Here is a 14,725-nt window from a genome sequence, read left to right as displayed (position 1 = left end):
TACTCCTTTTCAGGTGTGAGTGTGGCAACATGTATGGCCATTCTTCATGTGGGCAGTGCTCAGCAAGTGCGTACAGGATCCACAAGCTCCAAAGAAGAAGACTATGAAAGTGATGCAGCTACAATTGTCCAGAAATGTGTAAGTGGAGCATGCATCGGGAAATGTTGATGTGAAGGGATATGGCCAATTTTGTTTCCTCCCTAGATAGATAGTTCTGCACACTCTTTTATCTGGGTAACAGGTCTAAGAGGTTATTTGATATATCGCTTGCATAGATGCTTCTGTGTCTCTAGGACTCTATAGTACATAAACACTGCAAGTCAGTGTGGCACACAGCCTTGTGAAAGATGAGTTATACAAATGATACAATGGAGGACTTAACGGGTATATGCTTTTGTATGAGACATAGTAAACAAGATAATTTTGTTTATTTATTATTGTTATTATTTTTTGCCATTTCTAGGGCTTGAACTCAGGGCACAAGCACTTTCCCTGAGCTTCTCTGTGCCTAAGGCTAGTGCTCTACCATTTGAACCATAGTGCTGCTTCTGGCCTTTTCTGTTTATGTGGTACTGAGGATTTGAACACAGGGATTCATGCATGCTAGGCAAGCACTCTACAACTAAGACACATTCCCAGCCACAAGATTTTAGATGGGAGAAGCGTAGAAAAAATCAGTTGTGATAAAAAGCCATATGATGAAAAGCTGGGTGTTGTGCTTTAAGTTGGGGGGAGAGAACTGTAAGATGACATTTGAACTGAAGGAAAAGTGGGATTCAGCTGTAGATGAAGATAAGAAAATGTGATTGAATTTTGTCATTGAAAAATTACCTGGAGATATTTAATTCTTCAAATTAAATTGATTTGAGTAGCCTTTAATTTTGATAATGAAATATGTGAGTTTGCTCAGAGTTTTGTGTCTGTTTGGTATTGGACAGCTTGAAATCTATGACATGATTGGACAAGCCATCAGCAGTTCCCGCAGGGCAGGTGGCGAGGTAAGCTTGTCTCTGCTGTGTTCCTATTTTGATAGGAGCTTCTAAGCTATGATGTTTCTAATCACATTTCATTTTGTGCCTTTTACAACAGCACTACCAGAACTTTCAGTTGTTGGGTGCCTGGTGTTTGCTGAACAGCCTTTTCCTCATACTGAACCTCAGTCCTACTGCCTTGGCTGATAAGGGGAAAGAGAAAGACCCACTAGCTGCTCTCCGAGTGAGAGACATTCTTTCTCGTACAAAAGAGGGAGTGGGCTCTCCCAAGCTGGGGCCTGGCAAAGGGTAGGTATTTGCTGTGATTGTCACTTCTGTAGTATTGTGCTGGGTTATATTTCCTTGTTGTTTCATAGTGACCACAACCCATATCAGGGTTTGGTTTGTTTCAGTGCTGGGAATTGAACTGTGAGCTTTTGGTGTGCAAAGTACATATTCTATTCCTGAGTTATACCATCAACCTCCTCTCCACATCAATAGTAGAAAAACTCACCTATTAATCTAGTTTGAATTTCATGACAGTGGAGGTTATGATCTTCATCTCCTAGTTCCATTCATAGCTGTGAGATTTTTGGATGTTAGTGGTTCCCTTTATCCTACATGCTTATCTCTTATGAGAATATCTGTAAATGTATTCAAGTTTTTGTTTTGTTGTTGTTGTTGTTGTCATTTATCTCAGAAAAAAGTTTCTATTACAAAGTAGGCTACTTGACATGGAGTCCAGTACTCACTCATGTTTATCCTGAAGTGAGGATATTGTCAGATCATCCTGGATTGCTTCCTGAAATGTTTGCCACTACATTAATAAAGTCTGGGCAGGACTCCTTGCTGTATTATTTGGAATGTGGAGATATGATTCATGTGATGCTCAAGGTTTTGTTCTCTAAGCCCAGGCATTGCTAGGGATTATTTGTTTTAGTCCGTTCTGGGTACTATTGTAGGCAACAGTGATACAGCACTAAACAGAGCAACCTCCTTGCCTCTATGAATTTTACTTTCTAATAGAAGAAACAGTGAACAAATATGCCAACAAGTACATTGTAGATTATCATAGTGTTGTGAAGAACAGATAGAACAAGGGGCTAATGAGTAGCAGTGTTGGTTACTTGAGATAGGAAGATCTGGAAATGCTTCTGAAGATGAGATTTTGAGACCATATGGAAAGTGGCAGGGTGAACCATGCAGTGTTCAGGTCTGAGCAGAGAGTGTGAGATTGGTATTTCTAAGGATCAGTGATGATAGTATGGCTAGAATAGAAAAATTGAGCAGGGAAGGTAGAAGAAAATTAGGTCAGAGAGGTAGCCAGCAGCCGGATGATGCAAAACCCACAGGAGAGAGGTGACACAATCTGTTATTAGAGATCTGTAATCCAGCTACTGTGTGGAGTCAAGACTGCAGAGGCATAGACAGGACAGAGGGTGCAGTCAGGAAACTAGTGAGTCATGCCAAATGAGAGTAGTAGGTATTGTAGAATAGGGTAGTGGTGGGGCAGGCACAGAAAAATGGTCCACTTGTACGTTTGGGAGGTACAGCTGATTGGATTTGCTGACAGCTATTGAATGTGAAAATAGATTGGAAGTGGCGCTGTAGCTCAAGTGGTAGAGCACACTCGCCTTGAGCTGAAGAGCTGAGGGACAGCGCCCAGGCCCAGAGTTCAAGCCCCATGACCAAAAAAAAATAGTATCAAGGTTTTTTGATTTAAGTAACTGGGTTATGTGTTTACATGCTAGCAAACAGTTTAGAAGTTAATTGGTAGGAAAGGGGAAAAGAAATTCTTTGACATTGGTCATGGTGAGTTGAGATGACAGAGCTGTGTATGAGCTGTTGGCTGGCAGCTGGATTTGTAAATCTGGAGTTAAGGACATCAACAAAACATTGACTGGAATGTTATGTTGAATAAAGATGGACACATTTCCAAGAGATAGGGAGTAGATACTCATGCAAACATGTCAGGTTGTATCTAGAATGACCATAAGAGGGCATTTGACATGGCTGGAGATACCAAAGCAGCTTCTCTGAGCTGAATCTGAAAGAGGCATTGATACTGGGTGAACAGGGAGGCAAGAACATTCCAGAGCAAACATTAGATTGTGATTTTATGAGGGGCTGTCTTTACTTGGCCTTGTAATTGTAAATACCAAAAGACACATCTTTTAAGTATCAGTTACACTTATGAAATGGCTATTGTTTATTTGAATTTTAAAAGAATACTATGTACATAGTATGTTACCAGCCATAGAGACAAGCATTCCTTAAAAGGAAAATAATCTACCAAATTCTATACTCAAATAGTAACCATACATAAGTGTAAAATATTTAAATTTATACAAATGAGATCACATAATTGAGCACTCATGGCTCATGCTTATAATATTAGCTAATCAGGAGATTGAGATCTGAGGATCAAGATTTAGAGCTATTTCAGGCAGAAAATTCCTCAAAATTGTAAGCAGTAAAAAGACAGGTATAACTGTGGCTTCAGTGGTAGAGTGGCAGCCTTGAACTGAAAATGCCAATCTAGATTGAGCTGTATTTAAAATACTATAGACATCTTTTTAGTGACATTGTTGTAGAGTGGATAGAATTTTTCCTGATGGCTGGCATAATTACTAAGTTTATTCCACATTTTTTGTTTTGATAAATCATGCTTTTCTTTTTTTTTCTTTTCAAATCCATGAGGGATTTGAACATAGGACCTTACCTTGAGCCATGTTCCCAGATCTTTTTTGTCTTAGTTTTTTTTTTTTTTTTTTGAGGGAGAGGTTGGGTCTTAAAGTATTGTCTGAGGCTAACCTCAGATAGTGATCTTCCAGTGGCCTTTTACGTGGCTGTGATAATAGCTGGCATCACTACCCTCAGTTTATTTATTGAGATAGATTTCACTAACTTGAACTATGATCTTCCTGATTTCTATCATCTTCTGAGTAACTGGGGTTACAGGTTTGAGCCACTTTGTTCTCCTCAAGGCTGGAGCTCCACCACTTGAGCCACACCTCCTTTTCTAGCTTTTGCTGGTCAAGTGGTGATAAGAGTCTCTTGGATTTGTCTTCAGGCTCTCAGTAGCTAGGAGTATAGGCATGAGCCATTGGCACCTGACACAGGGTTATGCTTTTAAATAAACCTCTTTTTTTTTTTGTTGGTAGTGGGGCTTGAACTCTGGGCCTGAGCTCTGTCCCTCAGTTCTTCAGCTCAAGGCTAGCGCTCTACCACTTGAGCTACAGTGCCACTTATGGTTTTCTGGTGGTTTATTGAAGAGTTTCATGGACTTTCCTGCCCGGGCTGGTTTTGAACCATGATCCTCAGATCTCAGCCTCCTGAGTAGCTAGGATTACAGGTGTGAGCCACTGGCGCCTGGCTAGATAAAACTCTTGAAACATAAACTTCTGGAAACTTATTTAACTTTCTTCTAGGAGGGAAGTGTTACAAGTGCAATTATGAAGACAAAGGGCATAATATTTGAAGTGTTGAAGTATTTTGCCAAAGTTCTCTCCCGATTCAGTCATACTGTTTGTATTCCTGTCAGCAGCTGTGTGTGCATGTGTATGTTTACTCATGTTCTTTTTGGCACTGGGTATTATTAGTGTTCATGCTTACTAATCTCAGGAGAAGAAATATATTGCTCTTATTTATATTTCATAGATTACTGTTATTATTTCTCTTAATTTATTGGTCATTTGTGTGTTGGTTTTTTTTTTTTTTGTTTGTTGGTTTTTTTTTTTTTTTTTGAGTAGGTTGCTGGTACTTGTCTTTGAACTCAGGACCTTGCTAGGCAGGCACTCTACCACTTAAGTCATACTCCCATGCCTTTTTGCTTTTTTTATTTCTCAAATAAGATCTTGAGTTTAGGTCCAGGTTGGCTTGACTACTATCTGCCTACTGTGGCTTCCTGCATAGCTGGGATGACAGGCACACACACCACCACCATGCCCATCTTTTATTGAGGTCTTATAGTAAATTTTTTTTGCCTGCCAACCACAAGCTGTGATCCTCTATTCTCCACTTCCTTAGTAACTTGGATTTCTGGCCTGAGTCTCTGTTCCTTTGTTTCTTCCTTTATACTACTACCTTAAATTCTTTGCCTCAATTTTTTTCTCTGTTTCTTGTCTCCTTTTTGTATTGCTTTACATGCCTGCTATATATTAGATGTATTAACCTTTTATTTTGTAGGGTGCTGGTGACTCATGGCTGTAATCCTAGCTACTAAGGAGGCTGAGATCAGAGGATCTTGTTTCAAAGCCAGTCTAGGAGTCTGTGGGACTTTTATCTCCAAATAACCACCAGAAAACCAGAAGTGGCACTCTGGCTCAAGTGATAGGGCTCTAGCGTTGAGCTGAATGAAGAGTGCAGGGACAACACCCAAACTTAGAGTTCAAAGTTCAAGCTCCATGACCTACAAAAACAAAAACCAAAACCACCTTTTATGTACATTTTTTACAAAAAAATTTTATTCAAATACAATTTGCATACTACAAAGATCTTGTTTATTTTCAGTTATTTTATATGGGCTGGTAATTTTAATCTTTCTTCAAAGAATGTTTTTCAGAAGTTCAGTTGCCACTTAAGTCTTAGCACCTTCAGCAGCTCTGTTACTGTAGAATAGTCTCTTCTGATACAGAAGTTCTTGCCCTGAAGCCTGTAGATACTTCTGGCAATTTTGGGTTATATATAGTTATTTTCCTTCTGGAGAAAGGTCCGTAAGTCTTCCAAGGACTAAATCCCCAGAATGGCAAGAAAAGTGTTTCTGAGGTTATTATTCATTCTAATTATTTTCTTTGTGTAGGCATCAGGGCTTTGGGGTGCTCTCAGTCATATTAGCAAACCATGCCATCAAGCTATTGACATCTTTGTTTCAAGACCTGCAGGTGGAGGCTCTACACAAGGTGAGGAGGTTGTTCTTGTGGGGAATCGGGTACACTTCTGGGGACTAGCTTGACCCAGCAGCATGGAGGGTTGCTTCTGGCTGAGTCATATGGTTAATTGTCTTTTGTTATTGTTACTTTCAGGGTTGGGAGTCTGATGGTCCCCCTGCGGTCCTAAGCATTATGGCCCAGAGCACCTCCATACAGAGGATTCAACGGCTGATCGACTCTGTCCCACTGATGAACTTACTACTGACATTACTCTCAACTTCATACAGAAAGGTGGGTGGGAAGTAAGACACAGATAATTTGGAAGAACTTGCACAATCTCAAAATAAATAAGACCTTTGTAAGTGCAAATTTGTAGTAATGATTTTGAAGAGGAAAGGAATTCTTTCTTGTAATTTTTTTTTTTTGCGGGGGAGTCCGGTCGTGGGGCCTGAACTCTGGGCCTGGGTGCTGTCCCTCAGATCTTCAGCTCAAGGCTAGTGCTCTACCACTTTAGCCACAATGCCACTTCCGGCTTTTTTCTTTTTGCTTATGTGGTGCTGAGGAATCGAACCCAGGGCCTCATGCATGCAAGGCAAGCACTCTACCACTGAGCCACCGTCCCAGCCCCTCTTGTAATGTTTTTGAAGAGGAAAGGAATTCTTTCTCTTTCTCTCTCTCCTTCATTCCTTCCTTCCTTTTCTCCTTTCCTTTTTAATTTTCTTTCTTACCATCTACATATCTGATCAATCAGTCAGTCCCTACAACAGTCTGTCCATCTATCAAGATGAGGTCTCACTACATTGTTTTTCATCTGCTGGCCCCAATTCCTGGGCTTAAGTAATACTTCTCCCTCAGCCCCCTGAGCTTGGTCATTTGCTTGTTAAGGATTTTTTAAATTTTCTTTTGGTAGTTCTGGAATTTGAACTTGTTTTGTTCGCTTATTTGGACTGCCACTTGAGCCATGCCTCCAGTCCTGCTTTTTCCTGGTTATTTTGGATAGAATGCCTTGACTTTGTCTGGGCTGGTTTTGAACTGTAAACCTCAAGATCTCACCTGTAAGTAGCCAGTGTTACAGACAGGAGCCATGGGGCTTGAACTTTGTCTCTCAGCTAGCTCTTCAGCTCAAGGTTCTACCACTTGAGCCACAGTGCTACTTTTTTTTTTTGGTTGGTCATGTGGCTTGAACTCTGGGCTTGGGCATTGTCCCTGCGCTCTTCAGCCCAAGGCAAGCACTCTACCTCTTGAGCCACAGTGCCACTTCCTACTTCCAGTTTTTTTTGGTAGTTTATTGGAGATGAGTTTCACGGACTTTCCTGCCCAGGCTGGTTTTGAACCATGATCCTCAGATTTCAGCCTCCTGTGTAGCTAGGATTAGCGGCATGAGCCACCGGCGTCCACCTTGTTTTTTTTTTTTTTTTTGTGCTAGTCCTAGGGCTTGAACTCAGGGACTGGGTGTTGTCCCTGAGCTTTTGCTCAAGGTTGGCACTCTACTACTTGTGCCACAGTTCCATTTTCGACTTTTTGGTGGTTAGTTGGAGGTGAGTCTCCTGGTGCCAGTGCTGGGGCTCACATCTGTAATTCTAGCTACTTAGGAGGCTGAGATCTGAGGATTACAGTTCAAATCCAGTCTGGGCTGGAATGTCATTGAGACTCTTATCTCTAATGAACCACCAGAAAATGGGAAGTGGAGTTGTGGCTTAAAGTTGTGGAGTGTTAATCTTGAACAAAAGAGCTCAAGGACTGGGCTCAGGCCCTGAGTTCAAGCTCCGTGACTCACCAAAAAGAAAATTCTCATGGGCTTTCTTGCCAAGGCTGTCTTTGATTGCAGCCTTCTAAATAGGTAGGACCAGCACCTGGTGAGAGGAATTCTTAATTTGGTAGGACTTATAAAAACTTTTGAGTAAGTTATTGGTTATCAGTGTTACTTGTTGTTTTGAGCTGATTAGCATAACATTCTGAAGCAAAAGCTTAGAAGCTGTGGAAATGCTCTTTTTTTTCTTCCTCCAAATCTTGGCCATGTGACTAGTTGGAGTGCTTTTGTAAGATAAAGCTGTGAGACTCCTGAGGAAAGAGGCTTTTATTAGAAGTAGCTCTCAGATTTAGAACAAAGAATAGGGCTAGGGTTAGGCCTCAAGTGGTAGAGAGCTTGCCTAGGTAAATGAATGAGCTAGGGAGAAGCCTTGTTGTGTGGCTATGAGGTTAATTAAGCAGGTTGGCTCTGGTTTTGTTATTGCCAGTTATGGTAACCTTGTTTCCTAGGCATGTGTCCTACAGCGGCAGAGGAAGGGCTCCATGAGCAGTGATGCCAGTGCCTCCACCGACTCTAACACCTACTATGAGGACGATTTCAGCAGTACCGAGGAGGACAGCAGTCAAGGTGGGCCAGAGTCAGAGTGCCACAGCTTCTTTTTTTTTTTTTTTGTCGGTTATGGGGCCTGAACTCTGGGGCCTGGGCGCTGTCCCTCAGCTCTTCAGCTCAAGGCTAGCATTCTACCACTTGAGCCACAGCACCACTTCTGGCTTTTTCTGCTTATGTGGTGCTGAGGAATCGAACCCAGGGCCTCATGAATATAAGGCAAGCACTCTACCACTGAGCCACCTTCCCAGCCTGCCACAGCTTCTTTAGTACCATTTTGTTTCACTTACATCTCTATATTATGTACACTTAAAGAAGATATATTATTTAAAAACAAATTGAGCATAAAAGACTGAATGATGATATTACATTTAGCCAAGTCCATGTTGCTTTTCATTACTTTCAACTAGATGGAAGTATACCTCAGTTTACATGTGTTGTCCTATGTTGGAACCTCTGCTCTCAGCTTTCCTAATGCAATTTAGAAGATCTTGTGGAAAGTGTTTGGTGTAGCTGTTATGGTAGCTTTGTAGCCTAGGCGTGTGTTGGAGGGGAAATAAAAGCTGCTGTCCTGATTAACACTTCCTCCTGCCCTAGTTTGGCGAGAGTAAAGAAGATAAACATCTCTCAGATCCCTCTTCATAGCCAAGTGTATGAAATACCAAGAGAATTGTGACTCTCATCATTTTGGGGGTGACAGATTTGTTCTGGAAGTTGCTTGTAGTCAGTAAAATAAAGTGAAGTTGTCTCTCTTCTCTCCCATTTTATCAAATAATTTTTATTGACTATAACCATGTATAATGAAATATTCTCATTTTCTGTATACATTTGGATAAATTTTGGCCCATTGATGCAGGCTTGCATCCATCATTTGGATATCCTTGTGTTCATTTTGAGTTAGGTAGGCACTTTTATTTATATAGTTATTTTTTATTTTTTTGCCAGTCCTGGGACTGTTTTTTTTTCTGTTGGTCGCGGGGCTTGAGCCTGGGCGCTGTCCCTTAGCTCTTCAGCTCAAGGCTAACACTCTACCACTTGAGCTACAGTGCCACTTTCGGTTTTCTGGTGGTTAATTGGAGATCAGAGTCTGTTTGAGCAGGCTTTCTTTTTTTTTTTTTTTTGTTGGTCGTGGGGCTTGAACTCTGGGCCTGGGCGCTGTCCCTCAGCTCTTCAGCTCAAGGCGAGCACTCTACCACTTGAGCTACAGTGCCACTTCCGGTTTTCTAGTGGTTTATTGGAGATAGGAGTCTCAGGTCTTTCCTGCCCCGGGCTGGCTTTAACCTCGATCCTCAGATCTCAGCCTCCTGAGTAGCTAGGATTACAGGCGTGAGCCACCAGCGCCAGGCTTTGAGCAGGCTTTCAACCACGATCCTCAGATCTTGCCTCCTGAGTAGCTAGGATGACAGGCATGAGCCACTGGCACCTGGTTCCCTAAGCTTCTTTTGCTCAATACTTGCATTCACCACTTGAGCCACAGCCCTACTTTTGGCTTTTTGTATTTATATGGTATTGAGGAATTGAACCCAGGGTTTCACATGCTAGGCAAGCAGTCTACCACTAATCCACGTTCCCAGCCTAGGTAGGCACGTTTAGAAAGCCAGTACATCAGAAGAAGTTTGTGTTTTTTTTTTTTTTTTTTTTTTTTTACTAACTTTGTGACTTCTCTTTCTGTTTAGATGATGACAGTGAGCCTATTTTGGGGCAGTGGTTCGAGGAGACCATCTCTCCCAGTAAAGAGAAAGTGGCGCCTCCACCTCCACCCCCGCCCCCTCCGCTGGAGAGCTCTCCTCGGGTTAAAAGCCCCAGTAAGCAGGCCCCTGGTGACAAGGGCAACATTTTGGCTAGTCGAAAAGATCCTGAGTTGGTAAGAGTGGATTTCTGAGATTTAGTGGGAGAGGAATTGAGTAGAACAGTTGTGAAGGGAGAAGATTACTTGAACTGAAAGTTTTTTTTTAGTTTGGATAGCTCTAATGTATAAATACATTTTGTTTAGGCTTATCACTGTTTAATCAAATAGTTTTTATACTTGTTTCTTTGAATGATGGTTATCACCATAGGCTTTAGAACTGGATTTAAGTGGTTTGACTACTTAGTGGCTTTGGGCTATTATCTGAGCTTCTCCAAGCCTTAGTTTTGTCTCCTTGTGTCAAAGTTATTGTACTTGCTTCTGAGGGCAGGTGAAAAAGAATATTTTTCAACTCTTTAGTATAGGCTCGATACATCATAGATGCTTACTAATTTGGTTTGGACATTTACTGATAATTCAGGCTTTGTTTTGATAACTAGTCAGTAAATGAGTCGGGTACAAGTTCATATAGCTTAGACTAGTTAGGCCTATGGTAGCTCATGCCTGTAATCCTAGCTACTCAGGAAAGCTAAGATAGGAGAATTGTGATTCAGTGCCAGTCTGGGCAGAAAAGTCCATGAGGCTCTTACCTTCACTTAAATAGCACAAAGCCAGAAGTGGAGCTGTGGCGTGCGTGGTAAAGTACCAGTCTTGAGTGAAAAAGCCATACAAGAGCTAAAGGCTCTGAGTTCAAGTCTTGGTGCTAGCATACATCAAAAATGAAAGGTTTATGGATATAAAGCATTTATACAATAAAACAATATGTTTCTACAATAGAGAGTTAAAGAGCTAGGAATCCTATATGTGTGTAATAGTCATTAATATAGGTGTCCGGAACAAAGGACAAAAGTCCCTTGGGGAAGAAGAAAAATCGGTCAGTTACTTGGAAATTTGGTGACTTCTGAAGCACAGTATTTTCTGAAGTCTATTCTGTTTGATTGGTGTACAATTTTGTGTAGCTGGTAAATTCTCATGATCTTAGTCCTATTTTAGCAAGTTTTAAATGTGATTCTTTAATTCTTTTTTTTTTTTGCATGAGACTAATGGCTTATTTTGTTTGTCTTAGACTTTGTAAGTGTTTGGATCTGCAACTCTGATAGGAGCTATTTTGTATGCTTTTTAGTTTCTAGGTCTGGCTTCCAACATTTTGAACTTCATTACCTCTTCCATGCTAAACTCTCGGAACAATTTCATCCGAAACTATCTGAGCGTGTCTCTTTCCGAACACCATATGGCCACCCTGGCCAGTATCATCAAGGAGGTGGACAAAGATGGACTCAAGGGTCAGTAGATGGGCTTGCTCGAGTTTCCCTGTAGAGTTTGGCTGTTGGCAGGGTATGATGTCTCCATCCCATAGATGCTGGAATAACTGGTTTCCCGTCTGTCTTAAGGTTCATCAGATGAAGAGTTTGCTGCTGCTCTCTATCACTTCAACCACTCTCTGGTGACCTCTGACCTCCAGTCCCCAAATCTCCAGGTTTGTGTGCATTGTGCCCCCAAGGCCAGGAGCTCTTCAGGTTCATAGACTGCACTTGTCCTCAATCACCTCACAGGAAATAGCATAAAGAAATTGTTGTACTGTGTCCCTATGCCTTAATTAAGGATCATTTCATCAAAATGGAAATGTCCTTTGCCCTCAACTTAGTAAGCTTAAAGAAAAGGAAAACAGTTCAAAACAAAAACCCCACAAGGCTAAAATATGCTAGTAAAAAAGTAGACACAGTGGATAAAAAAGCAATTTATAAAAACACACTTACATTAAAATGCCCACAAACATAGAGAAATTTTTCATCAACAGAAATGGAAAAACAAACTAAGATGCATTTTAAAGAATCAGTCCAGGGGGGAGGGGGAGAGGCTGGGAAGGGAGGTGAAGGGTAAACAAAGGAGGAGGCTGCAATGCTTGGTAAGAAATGTATGCATTATCCTGCCCATGTAATTGTAACCCCTCTGTATAGTATGTTCACAAATAAAAAAAAAAAAGAATCAGTCCAATTGCAGGTGATGCAAGCTCCCATATCTAGTCTTGCTACTAGCTTATCATCAAAACAAAGGCTAGCACCTTGACCATGAGCTTCTAGTCTCATGGCCCTCTGTACCCACTGAACTAGGTAATGCCTGTAATTCTAAACTTGAAATTTCTAATTTTCTGTTTCCATATATATCAATATTCCTTAAAAAATATAGTTTCATAAACAGATCTTTCTAGGCATTTTTTTCCTCCACTTATTTTTAACCATATTGAAATTCTCATCTATGGCTCTCCCCCTACTGTTCTACTGATACCCAGAATCCTAAATTTCACTTTGCTAATTTCCTATTTTCATATGTGTGTGGCCGGGGGTGGGGGTGGGGATGGGGGTGGGGGTGGTGGGGGGGGGTGGTGGTGGTGCTTGAACTCAAGAACTGGGCTCTGCCCTTGAGTCTCTTTGTGCTCATGGCTAGCGTCCTACCATTTGAGCCACAGCGCCACTTCTGCTTTTTGCGTGGTTAATTGGAGATAAGAGTCTCACGGAGACTTTTCTGCCCAAGCTGGCTTCAAACCATGATCCTCAAATCTCAGCCTCCTAAGTAGCTAGGATTATAGCTGTTAGCCACTGGTGCCCAGCAAAAAAATTGCTTTATAACATGTAGATCTTTCCAGGCATTCTTTTTTTTTTTTTTACTTAATAGTAATCATAAGCATTGTATTGCCAAGATTTACTTGTGTTTCTGTGGTTATTGTAGGACTGCTCGACATTCCATTGTGCTTGTGACTGTACCAATTTGTCTCTTCCACTGAAATACATTTAAATTGTGTCCAGTTTTATTGATGCTCCAGGTTTTGCTATCTTTTATATTAACACTGTCCTTACTCCTCTATGGTATTTCTTCCACATGTCCCACATTCTCTTGGGAATTTAATTTGGAATAGAATCAGTCTCTAACCATATAAATTTTACTTGTATCAGTAGTATATCAGAGATTGTATGGATTCATACCCTTTCTCAATACAAAACAATATCCTTTTTTTTTTTTTCTTTATATCTAGCCCTCCTAGGTATTTTGTTTTGGGCTGTTTTTGAGGTTTAAATTGAGGATATTGTGTTTCCAGATGAGTAATCTACTACCTGTGCTATGCTATTCCCTCTTTTTTTGGTTGAAGTATTTTTTGGATAGTATCTTGGAATTTTTTGCCTGGGGCCAGTTTTAGGCTACAGTTTTTCTACTTAAAGCTTCTTATGTAGTTGGGATTGTAGGCATAAGCTACTATCTTATTTGAGGTTGAGGTAGTATCTTGCTAACTGCCTGGGCACATCTTGAATCTGAATCCTCTCTATCCCTTTTTCTTCTTCTTCCTCCCTTCCTCCACTTCTTCAATAGCTGTGATTGCAACTGTGTGTCACTGTGCCTGGTTAGCCATCATCACTTGATATTAATTTTGTTTTTGGAGAGGGGAGATAGTACTGAAGTTCAACTCAGTGCTTTGAACTTGCTAAATAGATACTCTACCACTTGAGCCCTCCACCAGGTACAATACCTTTCTTAATATGTTCAAAGTTATTAGTTCTTAAACTTTATTGTACATGAATATTCCTGAGGAGGGCTGGGAAGGTGGCTCAGTGGTATAGTGCTTGCCTTGCATGCATGAGGCCCTGGGTTCAATTCCTCAGCACCACATAAGCAGAAAAAGCTGGAAGTGGTGCTGTGGCTCAAGTGATAGAGCACTAGCCTTGAGCTGAAGAGCTAAGTGCCCAGGCCCAGAGTTCAGGCCCCACGACACACACACACACACACATAAACACACACGCACGCACAGACACACACACATGCACACACACACACACTCACACTCACACTCTTCCTGAATAGCTTGTTGAAAATGTAGATTTTGGGGATTGGTGGTAAAGCCCTGGGCAGGGTGCTTGCTTGATGTGGGTGATCTTGGATTTGATCTCTGGTACTTCAAAAAGCGAAACAGTGGCTGGGAATGTGGCTCAGTGGTAGAGTGCTTGCCAAGCATGCATGAAGCCCTGGGTTCAGTTACTCAGCACTACTACAGAAAAAGCCGGAGGTGGCACTATGGCTTAAGTGGTAGTGTGCTAGCCTTGAGCTGAAGAGGTGAGGGACAGCACCCAGGCCCAGAGTTCAAGCCCCACGGTGCTTAAAAAAAAACCAAAAAAACAAAATGCAGACTCCTGGTTAGCCTGATATTCCTTCCCTTAATATTTACTCATGTATGTTTCTGATAATTTTCTAGAGGTCATTTTGGAAAAATGTTTGGTTATTCATTAGATTATTTCAGCGGTGAATGTGGAAGCTCATGCCTATAATGTCAGCACCAGGAAGCTGGGTTACATAGCTACCCTGAGTTACATAGCAAAGACATTCTCTCAAAATAAATAAGTAAAAGCATTATTTCAGCAGATCCTCAGATTCATGATATACTTTTATCTACTTCATAATATTTTAAGATGGTATACTTTCACAAATCCAAACTACTTGTGAAATTCATGGAAAACAATACTTTTGTGACTTAAAAAGATGGTTATGAAACTCATTAATATTTACCTACTCTTAAATGCAAAATTTTATCTTGGCAGGAGAGGAAATAAAAATTGAGTAGAAATGTTGGTGACCTACTTAAGCAAGGGAAGACAACACTTCAGTGAGCATATACCCACAATGTCTCCTTTGACTA

The 14,725-nt window shown here is 41.1% G+C and overlaps 1 protein-coding gene across 5 annotated transcripts in view; it reads left to right on the top strand.

Moving 5' to 3' along the window:
* The window catches only part of Ubr4 (ubiquitin protein ligase E3 component n-recognin 4), a 132,846-nt gene that overhangs the window by 13,214 nt on the left and 104,907 nt on the right, over positions 1 to 14,725 (top strand). For all 5 annotated transcript variants that reach the window (XM_042688568.1, XM_042688569.1, XM_042688570.1 and 2 more), the window contains exons 9-17: positions 14 to 138; positions 939 to 998; positions 1,090 to 1,280; positions 5,773 to 5,872; positions 5,996 to 6,133; positions 8,102 to 8,219; positions 9,875 to 10,062; positions 11,168 to 11,327; positions 11,436 to 11,521. In XM_042688568.1, the coding sequence (XP_042544502.1) occupies positions 14 to 138; positions 939 to 998; positions 1,090 to 1,280; positions 5,773 to 5,872; positions 5,996 to 6,133; positions 8,102 to 8,219; positions 9,875 to 10,062; positions 11,168 to 11,327; positions 11,436 to 11,521 (1,166 nt within the window). The remainder of the gene's footprint in view (positions 1 to 13; positions 139 to 938; positions 999 to 1,089; positions 1,281 to 5,772; positions 5,873 to 5,995; positions 6,134 to 8,101; positions 8,220 to 9,874; positions 10,063 to 11,167; positions 11,328 to 11,435; positions 11,522 to 14,725) is intronic.

Source organism: Dipodomys spectabilis, unplaced genomic scaffold, assembly GCF_019054845.1.
Source record: "Dipodomys spectabilis isolate Male_0828 unplaced genomic scaffold, ASM1905484v1 ptg000118l, whole genome shotgun sequence".
NCBI lineage: Eukaryota > Metazoa > Chordata > Mammalia > Rodentia > Heteromyidae > Dipodomys > Dipodomys spectabilis.
The sequence above is the reverse complement of the archived record's forward strand: the minus strand, read 5'-3'. Positions and strand labels throughout refer to the sequence as shown.